Raw genomic sequence first — 19,936 nt, 5'->3', positions numbered from 1 at the left:
AAGAAGTTACAGTAAGCATTTCCTAGTAGTGGTGGAGAATTTTTTGTTTGGCTCTGAAATGGAATGAAAAAAGAGCTACACAACAAAACATCCACATTAATTTCAGCTGAAGGGGCTTATTCAGGAGAAGTTCCCAGTGGATCGTTTCCTAATCCAGACAGAGTGATAGGCCTCGTTTTTTCTTATAAAATCTGATATTAACTTTTATTGCAACTGAGAACAAACCTAATTCTTTATCGGTTGCATGAATGATAAAAGTTGTGGCTGGCAGCAAAATCGCTTTATCATTTTACAATGTTCTCTGCCTTGAGAGCCCTTGAGAGTTGGAGGAGTTAAAAATCTATATTAATAAATTGCTGTCAAACCCGCCCGGTGATGACAGAGCCCAGACTCACCCCTTTTTCAATGTGAAGACCACTACCAATGGAAATAATAATAATAATAATTTTAAAAAATACCGCAGGAACTCTTAAGGAGCCCTTTCCCTCTCTCATAGGCTCCATCACCACACTATAGTCCTTGTGGTTGTTGTGGTAGAACATGAGGACTTTGCACAGCATGCGTAGCGGGAGTTTTGTGCTTCCCAGATGCACACGTGGTGTAGTGGTTAAGAGCGGTGGACTCTAATCTGGAGAACCGGGTTTGATCCCCCACTCCTCCACATGAAGCTTGCTGGGTGACCTTGGCCCTTGGGCTAGTCACAGTTCGTGTCATGCCCCCACCTCCCGCCTGAGTCTGAGGCCTCGGATGCAGAGCTGGAGCAGTTGGCCATCCCTCCTGGGAATGCAGCTGACAAGCCTTCTAAATCAGATGCTGGATTAAAGGGTCTGGATCAGAGGCTTCTTCGTCTAGCCAGGCTGAGGAATTCCAGTCCCCCTTGGAGGCCCGATTGCCAGTCAGCCAGAGGCTCAGAAGAAGAATCCTCCCCCATGGTTCACCGAAGACAGAAACTCCGAACTCTGCTGAGTGAAAGAAGACGGTCGGCATGGCTGCGGGGCTGGAGAGGCATTCCAGCTGTAGAGAATGACAGTGAGTGATGACAGGACCAACCTCACTCTGATAGCTGGCCAGATTTAAGGAGCAGCGAAGATCAGCCTCGGCGTGGAAGCAAACTTACTGAATTCTGGTTTCAGCCAAGCTCCACTCCATTTGCTGTCCTGCCCGAGAACGACCTTAGACTGTTTGAAGACGGCGCCTACCGCCTTGCCTGTGACCCAGACCTTGGACTGATTAACGACTACCCTCACTGCCTAGCCTGTGAGACGTAAGAGACCCCGGCCTGATTTCTGGACTGCTTCTTGGACTTTGCCTTACCCCAGCTGACTCCACTGTTTCTGTGCAGCCTCCAGGCTGCAGAAGCCTCGGCTTCTGTACCCTCCACCGCTTCCTGCCACGCTTGTTCTCAGCTCCCTCTGCACCGTGTTGCAGGAGCAGCCCAGCCAGCCTGCCCGGCCAGTACAGTTCGCTCCGAACTCTCTCAGCCTTACCTATCTCACAAAGTGTCTGTTGTGGGGAGGGGAAGGGAAGGTGATTGTAAGCCGGTTTGATTCTCCTTAAAAGGTAGAGAAAATCGGGGTATAAAAACCTCCTCCACCTCCTCCTCCTCCTCCTCCTCTTTTTCTTCTTCTTCTTCAAGCCACAACACACAGAGAGAAGCAGCTGTAGCCCCCCCACACACACACACACATTCTGTCCAGGATCAGGGGAGCATGCCTATTATATTAGGTGCTTTGGAACACAGGCAGGATAATTATGCTGCAGTTGTCTTGTTTGTGGGCTTCCTAGAGGCACCTGGTTGGCCACTGTGTGAACAGACTGCTGGACCTTTGTCTGATTCAGCATAGCTTTTATGTTCTTAATTGGAGATGCCGGGGATTGAACCTGGGACTCTCTGCATACCAAGCAGATGCTCTACTCCTTAGCCACAGCCCCTCCTCAGCTGGCTAAGCGGCTCTGGTCCTATTTTAGTCTCACTTGTACCCTGCTTAACAGCATCATGATCCTCACCTTGCAACTTCACAAGCTCAGTTTGCAGTTGTTACCCTCATCAATGCGCGGCACTCTCAATGCCTACGCAACGATGACACTGCAGCTCACACATGATTTCTTATGCATGTATTTATAGCCTGCTACTTATTTTTATTTGCATCCAGTCATTTGGCCCAAGCCGGCCCTCATAAAACACAAATGACAAGACAGATGATTAAAGTGCAACAATCCGTTCGTAAAAAGCCATGATAGCAACACCCAATCAAAATGAAGCACTCAGAGTCGAAGAAGAAGAGTTGGTTTTAATATGCCGACTTTCTCTACCACTTAAGGGAGACTCAAACCAGCTTACAATCACCTTTCCCTTCCCCTCCCCATGACAGACACCCTGTGAGGTAGGTGGGGCTGTGACTAGCCCAAGGTCACCCAGCTGGCTTCGTGTGTAGGAGTGGAGAAACAAATCCAGTTCACCAGATTAGCCTCTGCCGCTCATGTGGAGGAATGGGGAATTGAACCCGGTTCTCCAGATCAGACTCCACTGCTCCAAACCAGCGCTCTTAACCACTACACCACGCTGGCTCTCTCCTCAACAGGACAACTTAGCAGGCAGGGAAGGACCAGGCTGCATTTCCGGCAGAAACCCACTGCATTTGTTTCTCTAATCAATGACACCGCCAGGAGAAAATGCTGGAAGGAACATAAATGGCACACGGGGGAATATTACCAACAACTATTGACAAAGATAAAGCAGGACTGTTAAAATATATGTTAACAGCGGTAAGAGTAACAGTTGCATCTAAATGGAAAACAGTCATACCTACAATTGAGGAATGGCTGGAAAAATTAGCAGAATACGCAGTGATGGCTAAACTGACAAATATAGTAAACAGAAAACTGATGGAAGAATTCCAGAAGCATTGGAAGATGTATTTTGATTATGTAACAAAGCAATACATGTGTAGACAGAAAAATGTTATTATTAATACACTAACGGGAAAATAATAATATTCATATAGATTTTAATTATCACTAGAGAAACGATTGACTATATAAGTTGCTAGATACATATATATATCAGTTCCAGTGGTAGCTTAAAAATATGATTTACTAGGTTTAGTAAGGAGTATTAATGCTTTAACAACATAATTTTAAATAAGATACATATTCTAAATGTAAGTAAGAATAAATGTTTATGTATTTGCTTTAACAGAATATAGTGTGTCCAGAGTAAAAGAATAGAAGTAATTAATATAGAATGTGCTAGGATCGCTGTTAGTGATTTGAGGAGTATCTTGTGAAGATGGAGTCTGAGATGTGTATGAATTGTATGTGCTTCAGTAAAACAATTAAAAACTTTATTGAAAAAATGGCACATGGGTACAAATTGGGACAGCCACTCCTTTTTAAGCGCGAGGTCCTCAAAGAAGCTTACAACATTGGGTTGGATCCAGACTACACCGGCAATTGCCACCAATTCCCTCCTCCTGACGCAGACCGACCCCTCCCCTCCATGATGTTCCTCGGGGTCCCCTATCCCCCAGGAGAGGTGTATTGTAGAGATCAGTGGGCTGCCATGGGGGAAAGTTCCATTCTGTCGTTGGGAAATTTAATCTGGATCCCACCCAATTTAGGTTCCCCCCTCCAACCTCCGCTAATTCCAAATGTATTAGCTTCCGCTGATGGACTGGAAATGGCAGCTGCTTTGATGGAACAGGGTCAGCGGGAACCTGGACTAGTAGGTTAGACAAAAGATTTTCCCTTCTGATATAGCGACTGAAAGCTGCAAGGAAGAGTACTCGGAAAGCAAGTTGTAAACAATTACAAAATAAGATCTTAAACGAGGATTGGTCCTTAGTGTTTAAGGTTGCAAACCGTAAATGTTCACCTCTCTTCTTTCAGATACCCTTCAACAGAACTTTTTCCTTGCCGGACTATTTCCGCTGGTTAGAAATCCATAAGTTTAGACGAGCTTTCTTATTGGCAAGACGGAATGCCTTAGACTCAGCCGAGACACCAGGGCTAATACAATAAAATTATGGCAGAAGAACAAAAATGCCCATTTTGTCCGGATCAAGCAGACTCCCTAGCCATCATTGTTTTAGTATGTCCACATAATAATACTGCACGGAATAAATATATCACTCCCTGGATAAAACAGCTAAAGACACTTTCTGAGAAGTGCATACTGCGTTATCTGCTGTCAAGTAGATTGGTCAATTGTGTGAGAGATGCGGCGACTTTTCTCTTTATAGTGTCAAGGTAAAATTAAATTTCATTTCCCCCTCTTTAAAGTGTGAAATGGTTGATGAATAGCCAATGGCTGTTAAATCTAGGGAAAGGAAGCGGGAACCTTCTTACCTTGAATGAAGCATGCTGCTCCATGTGACGTAGGAGCTGGGGCTTTTGGGCAGCGGTGTAGTCACACACTGTGCACTTGAATTGTTTCCCTGAAACAGAAAACCAAGCAAATTCAGATGCAAATGGTTGCTGGACAGAGAAGACTGGTGGGGTAAGAGGGGAACAGACTGTGGATTAGCACTTTCCGTCCTGTGCCTACAGCCAATTGGCTGGGGGAATGGCTCTGAAGTCCCTTTAATTTGTTCACTGTTCAAACCATGAATTGCAGATTGAAGGGCCCTGAAGAGTGTCACCACCTCTGGCAGGATCAGAAGAATCTTATCTCTTTTTCGATCTGCGGTTTCAAAGATCACAGTGTTTCTCTGGTCTTGAGATACCGAAAGTGGAACAGAGTGACTGAAACACCTTGGTATTATATCTACTAGACCTTCGTATCAGATTCTCAGGATATAAATCACGAGGGCATATATCAGCACAAGAATTAGCCTTGTGAGAAGTTGAGCCAGCCTACTTAGTACTGTCTACTCTGGCTAGCAGGGGCTCATTGAGACCTCGCACAGAGAAAGGTCTTTCCCCCAAACCACTCCGTGTTCATTAATCGGACACTGGGTACCGAACCTGGGATCTTCAGCATGTGAAGCTGGTGATCTGCCACTGAGCCACAGTCTCTGACTGTTGACTGCATAAACACCTTAAACAGCCTCCCAAAGACACTTTAATAGGCCTCATCATTAGGCCCCACTCAGAGAGGCATTAATAGAAAAGGGAAAAACATGACTGCCAGGACAAAGGCGTGATGTCACTTCCAGGGAAAACCCAGAAGTGACATCAGTCTTCTCTAAGAATATCCCAAAACTTTATTTATTGAGAGCCAGCGTGGTGTAGTGGTTAAGAGTGGTGGTTCGGAGTGGTGGACTCTGATCTGGAGAACCGGGTTTGATTCCCCACTCCTCCACGAGCGGTGGAGGCTAATCTGGTGAACTGGATTTGTTTCCCCTCTCCTACACATGAAGCCAGCTGGGTGACCTTGGGCTAGTCACACTCAGCCTCACCTACCTCACAGGGCGTCTGCTGGGGGGAGAAGAAGGGAAGGTGATTGTCAGCCGTTTGGATTTTTTCTCAAGTGGTAGAGGAAGTCGGCATATAAAAATCAACTCTTATCATTATTATTTAATTGATCTTATAGCCCACCCTCCCCAGCCACATCTGAATAAGCGCCACACAAGCTCAGTAGCTGTATGGTTCTTCGGTGTTAGGAAGCCTTCAGTGCCCAGACTCAAGTGACTCACCATCCGCGGTGTGGAGGAGTTTGTGGCTCTTCAGGGTGCCTTTTGACTTGAACTTCTTCCCACACATGTCGCACAGGTGGGTCTTCTCGGTGCTGTGCCGGTTCATGTGAGCTTTCAGGTTGCTCTTGCTGCGAGTGGCGTATTCGCAGAGGGAGCACTTGAACGGCTTGACGCCTAGAAGAGACAACGGTGGCAGATAGAATGGTTTGTGAGCCGCGAACCTGAACACAAGAAGCTGCCTTAAACTGAATCAGACCATCAAGGTCGGGACTATCTATTCAAGCTGGCATCGGCTCTCCAGGGTCTCAGGCAGAGGTCTTTCACATCACCTCCTACCTGATCCTTTTAATTGGAGATGCCGGGGATTGAACCTGGAACCTTCTGCATATGAAGCAGTGGTTCTACTGCTGAGCCACAACCCCTCCCCAAAGCGTGTACATATGGAGCTGCCTTATACTGAATCAGAACATTGGCCCATCAAGGACAGCGTTGTCTACTCAGACCGGCAGGGGCTTTCCAGGCTCTCAGGTAGAGGTCTTTCATATCACCTCCTACCTGATCTTTTAACTGGAGATTGAACCCGGGAGCATTTGAATGGCTTGATGCCTAGAGGAGACCACGATGGCAGATAAAACGGTTTGTGAGCCACAAACCTGAACTCAAGAAGCCGCCTTAAACCGAATCAGACCATTGGCTCAGCAAGGTCAGGACTATCTACACACACTGGCAGTAGCTCTCTAGCATCTCAGGTAGAGGTCTTTCCCATCACCCACCATGCAATCCTTTTTAGCTGGAGATACTAGGGATTGGAACTGGATGCCAAGCATATGCTCTAGCACTAGTCACAGCCCCTCTCCAAGGAGGGGGGGCTGCTATTGGGGATAGGGGATAGCCAGTGTGGTATAGTGGTTAAGAGCAGTGGTTTGTTGCGGTGGACTCTAATCTGGAGAGCAGTTTGATTCCCCACTCCTCCACATGAGCGGCGGACGCCAATCTGGTGAACTGGGTTGGTTTCCCCACTCCTACACATGAAGCCAGCTGGGTGACCTTAGGCTAGTCACACTCTCTCGGCCCCACCTACCTCACAGGGTGTCTGTTGTGGGGAGGGGAAAGGAAGGAGATTGTAAGCCGGTTTGATTCTTCCTTAAGTGGTGGAGAAACCTGGCATATAAAAACCAACTCTTCCTCTTCTTTCTCTTCCTAGGACTGCTTCATATGTTGCAATCCTGATTGTAAAACCATGCTGGGATGTGGGGGGGCACGAAAGATTCTTGCAAGCTTATTGTACGTATACGTCCAATTATGTGAAGAGTGATTGCAAGAGAACCTCGATGTGACTGGATCCACACATGCAGTAAAGGACTTATAAATGATGCAACCCTCTTAGGGACAGTGCTGTTTTAGTTCTGGCTAGGTTGCTCATAGCGAGCCAGTGTGGTGTAGTGGTTAAAGCATCAGACTAGGGCCTGGGAAACCTGGGTTCGAATCCCCACTCTGCGGTGGAAACTTGCTGGGTGACCTTGGGCCAGTCACACGCTCGATCCTGGCAAAGATTTGGATGGGAGGCCTCCAAGGTATACGACGGGCGTGATGCAGAGGCAGGCAATAGCAAGCTACCTCTGAATGTCTCTTGCCTTGAAAACCCCACCAGGGGTAGCCATAAGTCACCTGTGACTTGATGGCAAAAAAAAAAGTTGCTCATGGGATTCAGAACTTAAAAGTAAAGGGTTCCCCTAAGCATCTTCTGTTAACTGCTCAATTCCCTGTTCTTCCCTGACATTAATACTTGGGCTGCCTTCTACTACCACCCCCATCGTGATCAATTTGCTCAACCACCCCCCATCTTCTTCCCCCACCTTTGATCTCTCCAAAAAGTCTCTTAATCCTTCAACGATCCAAGCTGCGGAAGCACAGCCAATCATGCAAATTCGATCTGCCAATTTTCTTGAAGAATCAGGACGGTTCCAGGTGTGGGGTTTGCATGATGCGGATGTTTTGGTCTGGTTAACATCTAAAAAGCGCAACCAGGTAACGGCGGCATTTTAAAATGTTTTGTGCCCAGGATTTTCAGAGATTTGCGAACATCCCGAATTGCAAGCCTCAAGCTTTTTGTTTAGATGGCTGTAATAATTTCACTTATCCTTCTGCGCACGGGGAAGAACGTTCACTGGGCTGGCTGTGGGTTTTTCATTCATAAACAAAAGGGATTCAAAATATTAATTACTGAATAACTCACGACTCGTCTGCTGAGGCAGAAAAAAATAATCAAACGTACTTCATCTAGTTCAAGGCTGCAACTGATTTAACACAAACTTTGCGCGAACTCCCAAAATAAGATACAGCAGGAGACTTCTAAAAGCTGACGTGCCAATTCTCTGCTTTTATAATGCTAAAGCAAAGAAGTAAAAAAAATAACCCAAACCCTCTGCTTGTTATTTATTGTGTCAGTTTACAGACACTGTGAATGAGGAATATAACAAATGAAGTTAGCAGTGGAGAATGAAGCACAAGACCACAGTGTGCGCTAGCACTTTACGCTGGGACTGGAAAAGTGGGTGGATGTGAACAGGATATAATTCAACAAGGATAAGTGCTGAGTTCTACATCTGGGTAACAGAAATGAGGGATGTGCATACTGGATGGGAGATACACTTCTGGGCAGCAGTGTGTGTGAACAAGATCTTGGAATTTGGCTGGACCGTAAGTTAAATATGAGCAGCCAATGTGACGCAGCGACAAAAAAAGCTAATGCGACCTTGGGGTGTATCAAAAGAGCGTAGCATCCAAATTGCAAGATGTCATAGTTCCGCTGTACACTGAATTGGTCAGGCCACACCCACATTGTGTGCAGTTTTGGAGGCCTCACTTCAAAAAGGATGCGGACAGAATTAGAAGACCAAGTAGCTTGCATGTCACAAGCCTAGAAGAAGCAGAAGATCTCTGCAGGCTCCCTACAGAATTTGGTGACTGGGGGGGGAGGGGGAACATAAGAAAGGCCCTGCTGGATCAGACCAAGGCCCATCAAGTCCAGCAGTCTGTTCACACAGTGGCCAACCAGGTGCCTCTAGGAAGCCACAAACAAGACGACTGCAGCAGCACCATCCGCACCCAAAATAATAGGCATGCTCCTCTGATACTAAAGAGAATAGGTATGCAGCATGACTAATATCCATTCTAACTAACAGCCATGAATACCCCTCTCCTCCATGAATATGTCCACTCCCCTCTTGAAGCCCTCCAAGCTGGCAGCCATCACTACATCCTGGGGCAGGGAGTTCCACAATTTAACTATGCGTTGTGTGAAAAAATACTTCCTTTTATCTGTTTTGAATCTCTCACCCTCCAGCTTTAGCAGATGACCCCGTGTTCTAGTATTATGGGAGAGGGAGAAAAACATCTCCCTGTCCACTCTCTCCAAACCATGTATAATTTTATAGACCTCTATCATGTCTCCCCTCAGCCGCCTTCTTCCCAAGCTAAACAGCCCTAAGTGTCTTAACCGCTCCACATAGGACAGTTGCTTTAATCCCCTAATCATTTTGGTTGCTCTTTTCTGCACCTTCTCAAGCTCTATAATATCCTTTTTTAGGTGTGGTGACCAGAACTATATACAGTATTCCAAGTGTGGTCTCACCATAGATTTGTACAAAGGCAGTATGATATCAGCAGTTTTATTCTCTATTCCTCATCTAATTATAGCCAGTATGGCGAGCTAGAGCTTCGATCCCACCCAGATGTTCACAGATGCGGAAATGTTCGCCGAGCTCTGAATTCCATGGGGGATTTCTAGGGTCGCCAGCTCCAGATTGGGAAATACCTGGAGATCTGGGGGGGGGGGAGCCTGAGGAGGGCAGGGTTTGGGAAGGGGAATCATAGTTGGAAGAGACCACCAGGCTCATCTAGTCCAACCCCCTGCACAATGCAGGAAATTCACAACTACCTCCCCACCACGCCCCCCCAGTGACCCCCTACTCCTTGCCCAGAAGATGGCCAAGGTGCCCTCCCTCTCATGATCTGCCTAAGGTCATAGAATCAGCATTGCTGACAGATGGCCATCTAGTTTCTGCTTAAAAACCTTCAGGGAGGGAGAACGGAGCCTTGTCTACTCACCGTGAAGGCTCCTTCTGTTCTGGGTTGAAGGTCATCTTTAAATCGCGGGTATTGCTATCACGTGCCCAGGGAGGCAGGACTTAAAGGATTTTTTCATCCACTTCCTGTCCCCTGGGCGGGAGATCCAGTTTTCGGACTCGCCGAGCTAAGGAGACAGTTAGGTGCAAAGGCCAACAGGAAACACAACACCTTATGAACTATAAACATTATATGAACTCCAACAAACGGTCAACAAGGTAGAACAATAGATACAATGAAGACAATTGGAAAAAACAGGATAAGATGGCGGACGCCAACTATAATTTACAACACTTTCCCATGTTGAAAGATCAACACTGTGAATCCTAAATAAAACTCTGTGCAAGTCTTGGCTAAATATTGTTGTCATTATCAGAGTACCCCTTTGGGCGGGCAAGATGACCTTCAACCCAGAACAGAAGGAGCCTTCACGGTGAGTAGACAAGGCTCCGTTCTCGTTCTGGGTGAAGGTCATCTTGAAATCGCGGGATATCCAAGAGCCGATTATTTGGGAGGGACCAAGATCAATCCAAGACGTGCTGCAGAACCCTTCTGCCGAAGGCTGCATCCGCCGAGGCCATGGAATCGCTCTTGTAATGTTTTGTAAAGGTTGAAGCGGAATACCACGTGGCCGCCCTGCAGATCTCCTCTAAGGAGGCCTGTTTAGCCAAGGCAGCGGAAGTGGCCGCGCTGCGAACAGAATGAGCCGTGATGCCAGGAGGTGGTGGAACCTTACTGGCTCTATAAGCCTCTGTAATGCATTGTTTCATTACCCCGCTGATGGCGGCACTAGACATCTTCTGACCTTTAGAAGGGTTAGACAAGGAGATGAATAGGGCATCGCATTGCCTGATGGACTGCGTGCGCCTAAGATAGGTTCTGAGGAGACGTCTTAAATCTAAATTATGCCATTCTCTTTCCCTTGGATGGGATGGATTGGGGCAAAAAGATGGTAAATGAATATACCCCGTTGCCAACTTCGGGGAGGGGAACTGGCTCTATTGCTTGGATCTGAAGTAAGTGTGAGATGGCCTCCATTGTCCTGAGATGTTTTTCCCGGAGGGTCGACTTTGGAGAGTTGACAAATTTGTCCTTTGGGGGAGACGTGAATTCTATGAGATAACCCGTAGAAATCACTTGCTGGACCCAGCTGTCTGTATAGGTCACTTTCCACTGATGGCAAAACTGGGAAAGCCGCCCCCCCCACTGGTTGTGACCTGACGTCACTGTTTAGAATTTTTGGTAAACTTGTCATTTTTGTTGTTGTTGTGGAATTGATGGCCTTGTCCCTGGGAGGGACGAAAAAACCTATTTCCCCCTCTCCGAAAGGAGCCCCTATTGTTACTCCAGGAACCCCTACGTTGTTCCGATCTGAAAGGAGCCAATGTATGTCCAGATCTAAAATTAGGGAAGGAGGAAAACTGCCTCCCATCCTTCTTATAGGACTTTGGCAACACCTTCTTTTTATCTTTGTTTTCTATAAGAATCCTTTCTAATCTTTCCCCAAAGAGTTTGCCACCTTTATAAGGGTATGATAAGGTCAGAGTCTTATTTTTTTAATTCATTTTGCCAGGGGCGAATCCACAGAGCCCTCCTGATCGCTATGTTGGAGGCAGTGGCTCTTGCCACAAAAGACATGGCATCAAGGGAGGCATCTGCCATGAAGGCAGAGGCCTTGAGCATTCTATTCAGACCCTCCATAACTTTGCGGTTTTCCCCATCGTACAACTGTGAAATTTTTCTAAGCCACACTATTGAGGCTCTGGCCATGATGGATGTCGCTGCCGAAGCCTGGATGGCTAACGTAGCTGACTCGTGTACCTTTTTGGAGAGAATTTCCGTCTTTCTATCCAGCGGGTCTCTAATAGTCCCCATTCCATCCTCTGATGGAAGATCCGGGGAATGAACGGCTGCCACAGGGGCGTCGATTAGAGGAAGCTGAAAGAGAGACATAGCCTGAGGAACCATAGTATACAACCTCCTAGTATTGGCGGGGAATTGCCTGTTAGCCAGTGGCTTATCCAGTTCTGATTGAACCTGGTTTTCAAAAAATTCAGGGAATGGGATTTCCCAAACCCTTGGTTTTGTGCTAGGAAAAAATTCCGTAGCTCCCTTCTTTCTAGGCTTAGAAGTGGGATCCACAGATGGAGTGGGATCCTCATTAAGGTCAAGGGCCAGCAAGGCTTTGCTCAATAAGCCCTGAAAATCTTCCGCTGCGAATAAGCGGGGGGGTTGATCCTCTAAAAGGACCGGGGTGTCCTCGTCGGACTCAAATTCCCCTTCTTCTCTCTCCTCAGAATTAACAGAAGACACGTCTTCGAGAGTTTGGGTTAGCTGAGGGGGAGGCGAAGCTTTAAGCGCTGCTTTTGTACGCCATTGGGAAGCAGAGGAACCCTCCCTTTCCCACTGAGAGGCTTGAGTTATTTTAGGTGCGGGATTCGAATCCGCGCCCTGAATAAATGGTGTTAACGACTCCTTAAGTGCCATCATCATTTGTGCCTGTCTGTCAAGCACACCATTAAACAAGTCAACCATTTCCCGTCTAGAAAGGGGCGCCTCAGACTCGCAATTCAATACGTTACCCCCTTGCACAGACTGTTGAGCCGTAGAGGAGCCTTCCAAAATGGCGTCCCCTGCAGAAATTTGCGAACCGCGCCGCTCTCCGCGTTTCACGCCATTTTGGGCCGGTTCACTTGAACGCGGCTTTTTAGGCGCTGAAGGGCCGTCCGCGTCCAGGGGAATAGCCTCAGATGCGTGGGCGGAAGAGCGGTCTTTTTGCCTCCGCCCTGTCGAAGCGACGAGGGCAGGGTCGCGATCCTCCTCAGAGAGGAGATCGGAATCCGAATCTCGGCTTGCGTCCGCCATCTTGCCCCAAGGGCAAAGTGGGGAGCGCGAGGGAAAGACGGAGACTGAGGGAAAAAACAGTGAGGGAAGGGAGGTCTTGCAGCTGGGGCCGCAAACAGAAGAAAACGAAAGGGAAGGACGACTCACTGTAACACAGAGGAACAAACAAAAACAGACCACAAAGTCAGGAGAAGGAACAAAGTCTAACAGATGTCGGAGTTCACACACTACGCTGCCACCCTGATCAAGGCAGGACGGAAACTGGATCTCCCGCCCAGGGGACAGGAAGTGGATGAAAAAATCCTTTAAGTCCTGCCTCCCTGGGCACGTGATAGCAATACCCGCAATTTCAAGATGACCTTCACCCAGAACGAGAACTTACCACCTCCCGAGGAAGCCTGTTCCACTGAGGAACTGCTCTGTTAGAAAATCCTAATGTCTAGAGGGAAACTCTCTTGATTTAATTTCAACCCGTTGGTTCTGGTCCGACCTTCTGGGGCAACAGAAAACAACTCAGCACCCTCCTCTATATGACAGCCCTTCATGTACTTGAAGATGGTTATCATGTCCCCTCTCAGTCTTCTCCTCTGCAGGCTAAACATACCCAGCTCCTTCAACCTTTCCTCTTAGGACTTGGTCCCCAGACCCCTCACCATCTTTGTTGCCCTCCTCTGGACACGTTCCAGCTTGTCTACATCCTTCTTAAATTGCTGTGCCCAAAACTGAACACAATACTCTAGGTGAGGTCTAACCAGAGCAGTGTAAAGTGATACCATCCCTTCGCGTGATCTGGACACTATACTTCTGTTGGGCGTCCCCCTTCCAAAGCAGCCATTTTCTCCAGAGGAACTGTTCTCTGTTCCCTGGAGATCAGATGTAATAGCGGGAGATCTCCAGCCACCACCTGGAGGTTGGCAACCCTAGGGATTCTCCATCGAAGCTATTTCTGGGGGTCCCCTGCCCCCGTAGGCAGTATCTCAGGATGCATTTTAGGCTGCTGCATGAGGGAAGAATTGGTGAAATATGCCCCCCTCACCGCAGAAATCTAGGAGGGATTCAAGTCCGGGACCGCAAGCTGCTAGCTTTCCAACAAAAAGAACTGATGGCACATCAGTTAGGAAATTACCCAGGGAGCTGGATCATGCCAGGGAATGACTGTGGTTTGCAAAGCTAGGGAGGAGCCGGCTAAGCCACGTGCTTACCTTCGTGGGCCCAAATATGACGCTGAAGGTCTGACCCGTTCTTCATGAAATAAAAATTGCAGTAGGGACACTTCACCGCTCGCTTTCCGATCAGCCCTTTCAGCTGAACCCTCCTGCCAACGATCTCGGAGATAGTGTTCATTGAAACCTCTGGAGGAAAACAGAAAAGATGCATTAAAAAAACCCTAGCGCTTTAGCCTTCAGAGAGCACATGCCAAGAATAGATAAAATATATTTATTCAAATAGCTCCTTGTCATGCCATGCTTTTTCTGCCCCTTCCTACCGAGAAAGTTTTGCTGTCTAAGGAAATAGCCTCATTAATTCATGGTTATTTCCAGTCCTGGTCATTGCTTTGCGCATCTCCACAGTGACTTACTATTTTATTGACAATTTAGTGTCTGGTTCCTCCACTGGTGCAGAAATTGTCTTCTGACAGGAAGCATTCTCAGGTGGCTAATACCTAACAGGGTAGAGCTTTGCTAACCAAATATTTATGTGTTTCAATACTCTTCGAGAGGCGCGTAACATTTGTTTAAGGTTCCACCCGGGAGTTTCAGAGGAGTCAGAACCATCTAAGCAGACAGCTTGTTAACAACGGCAAAAGGCCTCCGAATCCAGATGTGACACTATTAGCGCGAGGAATAATGAGGTGATCGGGCTGCACGGCTCCATTTCAAAACACGTGTAAAAAAAAAAAATCAGCATCATCACATCAAAGACATTTGAGCTGGATAGGTTTTATAGGAGGGATATGGCACAAAACATACAAAAATCACTGCCAGGGCTTTTGCGGATTGAACAAAGGGACTTGTGGGAACAGCATGGACTGGCAGTGGTGCGGAAGGGATGAAGCGTCTGCTCTTGTGACTGGCAGACAGTATGAAGCCTTCGGACTGGGCTGATGCTTGGCACAAATGCTAACAGCTTGAACAAGACCAAAAAAGAACACAGTGTCAGGGCACATCAGCCAATGCGGGGTGGGGGGGGGGGACCCTTCCTCTACCACTTAAGGAAGAATCAAACCGGCTTACAATCGCCTTCCCCTCCCCACAACAGACACCCTGGGAGGTAGGTGGGGCAGAGAAAACTGTGACTAGCCCAAGATCACTCAGCTGGCTTCGTTTGTAGGAGTGGGGAAACCAACCCGGTTCACCAGATTAGCCTCCACCGCTCATGTGGAGGAGCGGGGAATCAAACCTGGTTCACCAGATTAGCCTCCACCGCTCATGTGGAGGAGTGGGATTCCAGAGTAGAGTCCACTGCTCCAAGCCACCGCTCTTAACCACTACGCCACGCTGGCAGTGCGGTCCTATGCAGAGCTACTATTGGAAAGTGCTATCAAGTCGCAGCTGACTTATGGCAACCCCATAGGGCTTTCAAGGCAAGAAACAAAAAGAGGTTTTTCGCCATTGCCTACCTCTGCATAGTGATCCTGGACTTCCTTGGTGGTCTCCCATCCAACTACTAACCAGGGCTGACCCTGCATAGCTTCCAAGATTTGATTAGATCAAGCTTGCCTGGGCCATCCAGGTCAGGGCTACTCCAGTGTAAATGCAATGAATGTAGACTGGAGTAACTCTGCATAGGATTACACTTAATTTTTCCTTCTCCCTATCATTTCATCTTGGCATCAAGAAAAACATTGCCTCCCTGGCTTATAGAATCATAGAGTTGGAAGGGGGCATATAGACCATCTAGTCCAACCCTCTGCTTAATGCAGAATCAGCCTAGTGCACCCCTGACTAGTGTCTGTCCAGCCTCTGCTTAAAGACTGCCAGTGAGGAGGAGCTCACCACTTCCCTAGGTAGCTGATTCCACTGTCGAACAACTCTTACTGTAAAAAACATTTTCCTAATATTCAGCTGGTACCCTTCCACTTGCAATTTAAACCCATTATTGCGAGCCCTATCCTCTGCTGCCAACAGGAACAGCTCCTTGCCCTCCTCTAAGTGACAGCCCTTTAAATACTTAAAGACAGCCATCATGTCCCCCCTCAACCTCCTCTTCTCCAGACTGAACATCCCCAGCTCCCTCAGCCCTTCCTTGTAGGGCTTGGTCTCCAGGCCCCTGATCATCCTTGTCGCTCTCCTCTGCCCCTGATCGATTCTGTCCACATCCTTTTTGAAGTGAGGCGTCCAGAACTGCACACAATACTCCAGGTGTGGCCTGACCAATGCAGTGTACCACGGAGCTATGACATCTTGCAATATGGATGTTATGCCTCTGTTAATGCTTCTGCCTCTCAGGGACGCTGTACATGGGAGCAGGGAAGTAAACAAATGGCCCACCCCAGTTTTTAACCGGTTTTCCACGATCAATGGTAGTAGCATACCCATTGCAGCCACAGACTACTATTTAACTACTTAACAGAGGCCTCTCTTCCTGTATTATACCACATTTTAAAAAAAACCCACTGTGGATCTTATCTTACCCGGGTGGTTTGTCTTTATGTGTGATTTTATAAGTCGGTCTTCGGAAAACGATTTCTCGCACACAGGGCAGGCATAACTCTTTTTGTCCTTTGAAGGAAAAAAAAGGAAAGATTATATTATCAGTTCACTGAGCTGACTCTTAAACTCATTACATGCTGAATAATATATGACTCCCAACAAGGTGATAACCAGAAGGCTGGGATGCGAAGTACAGATGGCGTTACGAAAAGCCGGCACGGTTATCATGATGAGACACACTGAAGGGAAACACAGAAATTAAGCTTCATTACCACGTTGTTCATCATGGAATGATCTACGGCTTTGACTTAAAGCTCTCGGGGCTGGGGTTGGTAGGTAAATTTCACAGAAAATGTGCATCATTTACCCCACATTAGACCCAGATCAGAAGACAAAACATTCTACAAGTCCCATGTAAGGTAGCAGAATAAAGTGGGAGAAAGGACTATACCACTTCAGCCCATGTGTGTGTGTGGGGTGTGTGTGTGTTAACATTCCTCAACATTAAAAAAAATATCTGTAACTAGAACAGGAGTAATTAGAGTAATTAGTATAACTACTATAACTTGTAACTAGTTTAAATAGTACAGCAGTGAGATGGCAGAGCTGAAATCTGCTTTCAGATGTCCTAAATTTCTCCTTGCAGGAAGCTGGGATTAAAAAAATAGAAATAAGGAAGTCATAAAATGTAATCTTCCTCCTACAGTCCAAAGTGATAATTAAATGTGACCACCTTGTTCTGCCGGATGTTTAGATGCAGGCACCGTTGTATGGCATATAGCTGGGCCCAGGAAAGGCAAATTTCACAGATTTTTTTTTTAATTAACCCACATATAAACAAACATGTGCAGGCTTGTGAGCTGGAGGCAGTGTGGTGTAGTGGTTAAGAGCAATGGTTTGGAGCGGTGGACTCTGATCTGGAGAACTGGATTTGATTCCCCACTCCTCCACATGAGTGGCGGAGGCTAATCAGTTGAACTGGATTTGTCTCCCCACTCCTACACCTGAAGCCAGCTGGGCAACCTTGGGCTAGTCACAGTCTCTCAGCCTCACCTACCTTACAGGGTGTCTGTTGTGGGGAAGGGAAGGGAAGGTGATTGTAAGCCGGTTTGAGTCTTCCTTAAATGGTAGAGAAAGTCGGCAGATAAAAACCAACTCTTCTTCTTCCATTAGTCATTTTGTGATCTATCAGTGAGTTTTTTAAAGGTTTACATTGTTGCTTGATTTTCTATTTGGGGCTAACAACATGCTCAGAGCTTTATCTAACACAGAAATGAAGACCCATCTCTGCCTCCTTTTCCAGGTAACGCGAGATGGTTAATGAACCATGCAACAGGACCATGCAAGTGGCCAGCGCTGGATACTTTTGCCCCCAATATTGTGCAGCTGGAAACTTCACTATCCAGTCAGGGTTGGTGTCAGGGTTACTACAAAAGGGAGTTGGAAGATGTGTGTGTCAGGGTGACTTCACTTCCAGAAAAAAGCGGAAGTGATGTCACATCTCTCTAGGAATCGCTGGCAATTCTGTGGTAAAACCTAGAGCACACTGATGTCACGCAATTGCCAATGGCAATTATTTTTTTTTACATTATTTTTCTTTCATCGGCTGCAGGAACATTGGCAGGAAAACAAGAGCTGAAGGTGAGGGAAACCCTAGCTTGTGGCAAGTTGCCCTGCTGTGCTTTAACTTGGGCTTGAGGTATGGGGCTCTTTGGTTCTGCCGGAAGTGCGGTCAAGTCAACTGGCAACTGCCCCAAGCATAAATACCAGCATACAAAAGTAACCTTACAATCTAAAATAGTTAATTCTCAAAATCAAATGGGTAGGAAGCCATCCCTTGAGAAAGTTTATTGTTTGACTCTAGGTATATGTTAATACTTTGTCTCTACTAAGCAAATCAAAGCAGAAATCCAGTGGCGCCTTAAAGACAACAACATTTATTCCCGCATGAGCTTGATGACTCAAAGTTCACTTCTTCAGATGCTACAGAAAGAAAGGACCCCCCCAACACACACATATTTTGTTCCTTTTTATCCAGCAAATTACAAAAGGGAGGGGTTGTGCAAAGAGGCCTGGTATCATAAATGGTGTGATTCTCTATGCCAGGGACTTGAATGGCTTAGGCTGTTATATACCTCTTGAAGAGCTCTTCGCTCAGCTGGAGAACATCTACTGGTGAAACCTGGTGTGGTGGTTAGGAGGGGTGAGCTCTAATCTGGAGAACCAGGTTTGATTTCCCACTCCTCCACATGAGCAGTTGATGCTAATCTGAAGAACCAGGTTTGATTCCCCACTCCTCCACATGAGCAGTTGATGCTAATCTGAAGAACCAGGTTTGATTCCCTGCTCCTCCATGTGAGCAGTTGATGCTAATCTGAAGAATCGGGTTTGATCCCCCGCTCCTCCACGTGAGCAGTTGATGCTAATCTGAAGAACCGGGTTTGATTCCCACTCCTCCACATGAGCAGTTGATGCTAATCTGAAGAACCAGGTTTGATTCCCTGCTCCTCCATGTGAGCAGTTGATGCTAATCTGAAGAACCGGGTTTGATCCCCCGCTCCTCCACGTGAGCAGTTGATGCTAATCTGAAGAACCGGGTTTGATTCCCCACTCCTCCACATGAGCAGTTGATGCTAATCTGAAGAACCAGGTTTGATTCCCTGCTCCTCCATGTGAGCAGTTGATGCTAACTGAAGAACCGGGTTTGATTCCCCACTCCTCCACATGAGCAGTTGATGCTACTCTGAAGAACCGGGTTTGATCCCCCGCTCCTCCACGTGAGCAGTTGATGCTAATCTGGAGAACCAGGTTTGATTCCCCACTCCTCCACATGAGCAGTTGATGCTAATCTGAAGAACCGGGTTTGATTCCCCACTCCTCCACGTGAGCAGTTGATGCTAATCTGAAGAACCGGGTTTGATTCCCCACTCCTCCACATGAGCAGTTGATGCTAATCTGAAGAACCGGGTTTGATTCCCCATTCCTCCACGTGAGCAGTTGTTGCTAATCTGAAGAACCAGGTTTGATTCCCCACTCCTCCACATGAGCAGTTGATGCTAATCTGAAGAACCGGGTTTGATTCCCTGCTCCTCCACGTGAGCAGTTGATGCTAATCTGAAGAACCGGGTTTGATTCCCCACTCCTCCACATGAGCAGTTGATGCTAATCTGAAGAACCGGGTTTGATTCCCTGCTCCTCCACATGAGCAGTTGATATTAATCTGGTGGACCGGGTTTGATTCCCTGCTCCTCCACATGAGCGGCAGACTCTAATCTGGGGAACCGGGTTGGTTGTCCCACTCCTACACATGAAGTCAGCTGGGTGACCCTGGAATAGGCACAGTTCTTTCTGAACTCTTTCAGCCCCACCTACCTCACAAGGTCTCTGCGGTGGGGAGAGGAAGGGAAGGAGATTTTAAGCCGGGTTGATTCCCCTTAAAACATGGGTTCTAAACAAGGGGGGAATTCCCCCCCAGGGGGGTTAGGGTTCCGGGGGGGGGGGAATTGGGACCACTATTCAGCAAAGTAATCCTGTAGATTATGTACAATCTGTAAAATTGTAGTTTGTTTTTCATTTATTCTGCGACATTCAATAAAGTTTATGACTATCTTGGGAAAGGGGGAATTATATTCTGAACAACGGTGAAAGGGGGGAATGGAGCAAAAAAGGTTGAGA

At 47.1% G+C, this 19,936-nt stretch overlaps 1 protein-coding gene across 3 annotated transcripts in view; it reads right to left on the bottom strand.

The window, feature by feature from the left end:
• Window positions 1–19,936, bottom strand: part of ZFAT (zinc finger and AT-hook domain containing) — a 90,120-nt gene that overhangs the window by 35,674 nt on the left and 34,510 nt on the right. For all 3 annotated transcript variants that reach the window (XM_056854341.1, XM_056854343.1, XM_056854342.1), the window contains 4 exons: window positions 16,243–16,330; window positions 13,811–13,960; window positions 5,637–5,810; window positions 4,348–4,436 (listed from right to left, as the gene is read on the bottom strand). In XM_056854341.1, the coding sequence (XP_056710319.1) occupies window positions 4,348–4,436; window positions 5,637–5,810; window positions 13,811–13,960; window positions 16,243–16,330 (501 nt within the window). The remainder of the gene's footprint in view (window positions 1–4,347; window positions 4,437–5,636; window positions 5,811–13,810; window positions 13,961–16,242; window positions 16,331–19,936) is intronic.

Source organism: Euleptes europaea, chromosome 8 (assembly GCF_029931775.1).
Source record: "Euleptes europaea isolate rEulEur1 chromosome 8, rEulEur1.hap1, whole genome shotgun sequence".
Classification (NCBI taxonomy): domain Eukaryota; kingdom Metazoa; phylum Chordata; class Lepidosauria; order Squamata; family Sphaerodactylidae; genus Euleptes; species Euleptes europaea.
This window is presented reverse-complemented; position numbering and strand designations above follow the sequence as displayed.